The sequence below is a fragment of the Drosophila rhopaloa genome, unplaced genomic scaffold (genome assembly GCF_018152115.1).
Source record: "Drosophila rhopaloa isolate 14029-0021.01 unplaced genomic scaffold, ASM1815211v1 contig_159, whole genome shotgun sequence".
Classification (NCBI taxonomy): Eukaryota; Metazoa; Arthropoda; class Insecta; order Diptera; family Drosophilidae; genus Drosophila; species Drosophila rhopaloa.
This window is the reverse complement of record NW_025335038.1, coordinates 437,011-440,475: the sequence shown is the minus strand read 5'-3', so window position 1 is coordinate 440,475 and position 3,465 is coordinate 437,011. Positions and strand designations below refer to the sequence as shown.

Here is a 3,465-nt window from a genome sequence, read left to right as displayed (position 1 = left end):
TATGAAAACACCTAGAAATAAGCTCGAGCTGATATGACTTATGCACATATCAGCGAGATGGACAACAGTCCAGGCCACTGAAAGTTCAAAGCCATAACAATGCTTTAAAATACCTATTATCGCGATGCAGCGAAAACGCGACAGTCACCGTCGCCAATTGCCGATGATCGGCAATTACACAACAGGAACGCGTTGGAGGCAAGCGCCTCAATCGTTGGTCGTTATCTTATCACCACCTGGCTTGACTGGTCTCTGCTCCACTGCAGAAGCGATCGGACTTGGATGACAGCATCCGAAGATAAGGCGACCAGGCTATTTTCGGACGGGACCTATGCGACGACCTATGCTGATGGCGGCGAGTCTGCCGCTGATATGGTGCAATGCAAGGCCCATTCTCGGGGGTATATAAGACACAGGTTGGGTGCAGTTAAGACAACAGACTTTAGGTGTTGGTCGTTGAGCGAACCAAAGCCGGAGCAGTTGAAGAATCAAAGAGCAGGAACGAAAGGACCAAGGATGAAGCTGACCCTAGTGATACTGGCCCTCGTGGGCTGTGTAGCCGCATTCAGCGTGCCCACGCAGAAAGTGAAAATCGCCGACAAGACCTTCCTGGAGAGGCAAAAGTTCCTCTTCGAGATTGTCCACCGCATCGATGAGCCGCTGATGTTCGAGGAATGGATCAAGATGGGCCAGAAGCTGATCACCGAGAAGGCTCAGTATGAGGTGAGATTTTCAAGTCCTTCGATCCCTTTCTAGCAACCATCGAAAACAAATGTGTCCTTTCCCCCTCAGACTTTCGACTTCTACATGGAGAAATTCTGGGAATCCTACAAACTGGGAGCTCTGCTGCCCAAGGGAGAGTTCTTCGGCGCTCTGGTCAAGACCCACCACAAACAGGCCTACGGTCTGTTCAACTTCTTCTTCTACGCCAAGGACTGGGAGACCTTCGTCCGCAACGTCGCATGGGCTCGCATCCACGTGAACGAGGGCATGTTCGTCTACGCTCTGACCCTGGCCGTCATCCACAAGCCCGAGTTCGAGGGACTCATCCTGCCCCAGATCTACGAAATCTTCCCCCAGTACTTCTTCAACAGCAAGTTCGTGTACGCCGCCGAGAAGTTCGACTATGAGGTCTTCAGCAAGCTCACCATGTACGAGAAGGAGTACAAGGACATCCTGTACAAGGACTACAGCGAGTTCACCGGCAACTTCTACTTCTACACCAAGGACTGGAAGACCTTCCAGTGGTACAAAATGATGGGTCTGGACCAGGAGTGGTACGTTGAGGACAAGTACTTCCTGCGCGAGAACATCGAAGAGTTTGTCAAAGAACCCAAGTACGTCGATGTCGTCAAGGGACTGAAGAAGTTCTTCATGCCCGTGGACTACACCCGTGACATCTCCTTCTTCAACGATGAGACCAAGATGACCTACTTCACCGAGGATCTGGGCTGGAACGCCTACTGGTACTACCTTAACATGGACTACGCCTTCTTCCTGAACGGCAAGCAGTTCGGTTTGGACAAGGACCGTCGCGGCGAGTACTGGATCTACAATGTGCAGCAAATTCTGGCCCGTTACTACCAGGAGCGTCTGGCTAACGGTTTCGGCGAGATCCCCGAGTTCTTCTGGTACAAACAGATCGAGTACGGATACGATCCTCAGCTGATCTACTACAACGGCATTGGCTACAGCTACCGCAAGAACTACTACGACTTCTACACCTACGGCAACTTCGAGATGTACAACCAAGTCCAGAACTTCTTCAGCCGCGTCTACAAGACCCTGGAGACCGGATTCTACAAGACCGCCGACGGTCAGGTGTTCGACCTCCACAAGCCCGAGGCCGTTAAGTTTGTGGGCAACTACCTGCAAGGCAACGCCGATACCTTCGACAAGTACTTCTTCAACTACTACTACATGCTGGCCCATATGTACTTCGCCGATGTCGACTACACCGACATGGAGGTCTTCCCCAACATCTTCCTCAACTTCGAGACCATGCTGCGCGATCCCTTCTTCTACACCTTCTACAAGAAGTTCACCGATGTGTTCTACACCTTCAAGTACTACCTGAAGCCGTACACCCAGAAGGACCTCTTCTACGAGGGCATCACCATCAAGAATGTGGCCGTCAGCAAGCTGGTGACCTACTACGACATTGTGGACTTCGATGTGACCAACCTGCTGAACGACAAGATGACCTTCGTCGACGGCCAGTACGTGTGGGACAAGGCTCTGCTGGCCCGCCAGGCCCGCCTCAACCACAAGCCCTTCGACTTCGAGTTCACCATCGATTCCGACAAGGTGCAGAAGGGCGTTGTCCGCGTCTTCCTGGGACCCAAGTTTGACGAGTACGGCCGCGTGATCCCGCTGGACTACAACCGCAAGAACTTTGTGCAGATCGACAACTTTGTGTACCCCTTCGTTGCCGGAACCAACACCATCAAGCGCAGCTCCAAGGAGTTCACCTGGACCGCCGAGGACAGGATCACCTACACCGAGCTCTACAAGTACGTGATGCTGGCCAGCGAGGGCAAGTACGACTTCCCTCTGGACATCAGCGAGCCCCACAACGCCTTCCCCGACCGCCTGGTTCTGCCCAAGGGATGGGAGCAGGGTATGCCCATGCAGTTCTACTTCTTCGTGTCGCCCTTCGCCGAGGAGTACGAGCAGTTCTCCAACTTCGACTACACCTACTCCTCGGGAGTTGGCTCCGGCACCCGCTTCGTGGACTCCAAGCCCTTCGGCTATCCCTTCGACCGCCAGATCGATGAGTACGACTTCTTCGTGCCCAACGGCTTCTTCAAGGACGTCAAGGTCTACTACGTGGACACCTTTGCCAAGTACTTCGAGAAGAAGTACGAGCAATTCGGCACCTTCGACTACTCCATCGAATACTAAGCAGCACTGGATCTAGGTCTTAACCTTCACCTTAACTTTAAATATTGCAATGCCCAAGGCAAAAAAACCCATACCAAAAAAATAATACGAAAACGAATTAAACAATAAAGAAATACTAAATAGTTAAACCTTGCCTAGTTTTATTTCATTCAGCTGAGTCATCATCATTCATATCACCTAATATAAGACGAGGTTATCGGCAAGAGTTCAGTGGATTTTTGACTCTCTACTAAATTTCAAATTCTATTTTTCTTTAGATCCCTCAAACTTCCGAAACTAATACTAATAATGGTATATAAAAATATTTAACAGCTTTTCGTGATTAAAATCATTTTAACTTATTTAGATATTTTAGGAATGGCAGATTTTTTTGAGAAAAAATAATTTAGCAAGACATCATATATACATGGGTGTTGTGTTTTTTTTTTATCTTTTGATAAAATGAAATTTCTTCATATTTTTAGATCACCTGAAGCATAATTTGTTTTGCGTTCTGAACAAAGTAAAATCGCCTTGGGGCACAACATGGGTTAAGGCTCGTCCGGCCGTGTCCGAATCGAA

At 49.6% G+C, this 3,465-nt stretch overlaps 1 protein-coding gene across 1 annotated transcript; it reads left to right on the top strand.

Moving 5' to 3' along the window:
• The first annotated feature begins 456 nt into the window (after nucleotides 1-456).
• Nucleotides 457-2,977, top strand: LOC108037182 (larval serum protein 1 gamma chain). Its single transcript, XM_017113699.1, has 2 exons — nucleotides 457-723; nucleotides 793-2,977. Exons 1-2 carry the CDS (start codon nucleotides 517-519, stop codon nucleotides 2,902-2,904), a joined length of 2,319 nt encoding a protein of 772 aa, XP_016969188.1. The 5' UTR covers nucleotides 457-516; the 3' UTR covers nucleotides 2,905-2,977.
• The last annotated feature ends 488 nt before the right edge of the window (nucleotides 2,978-3,465 follow it).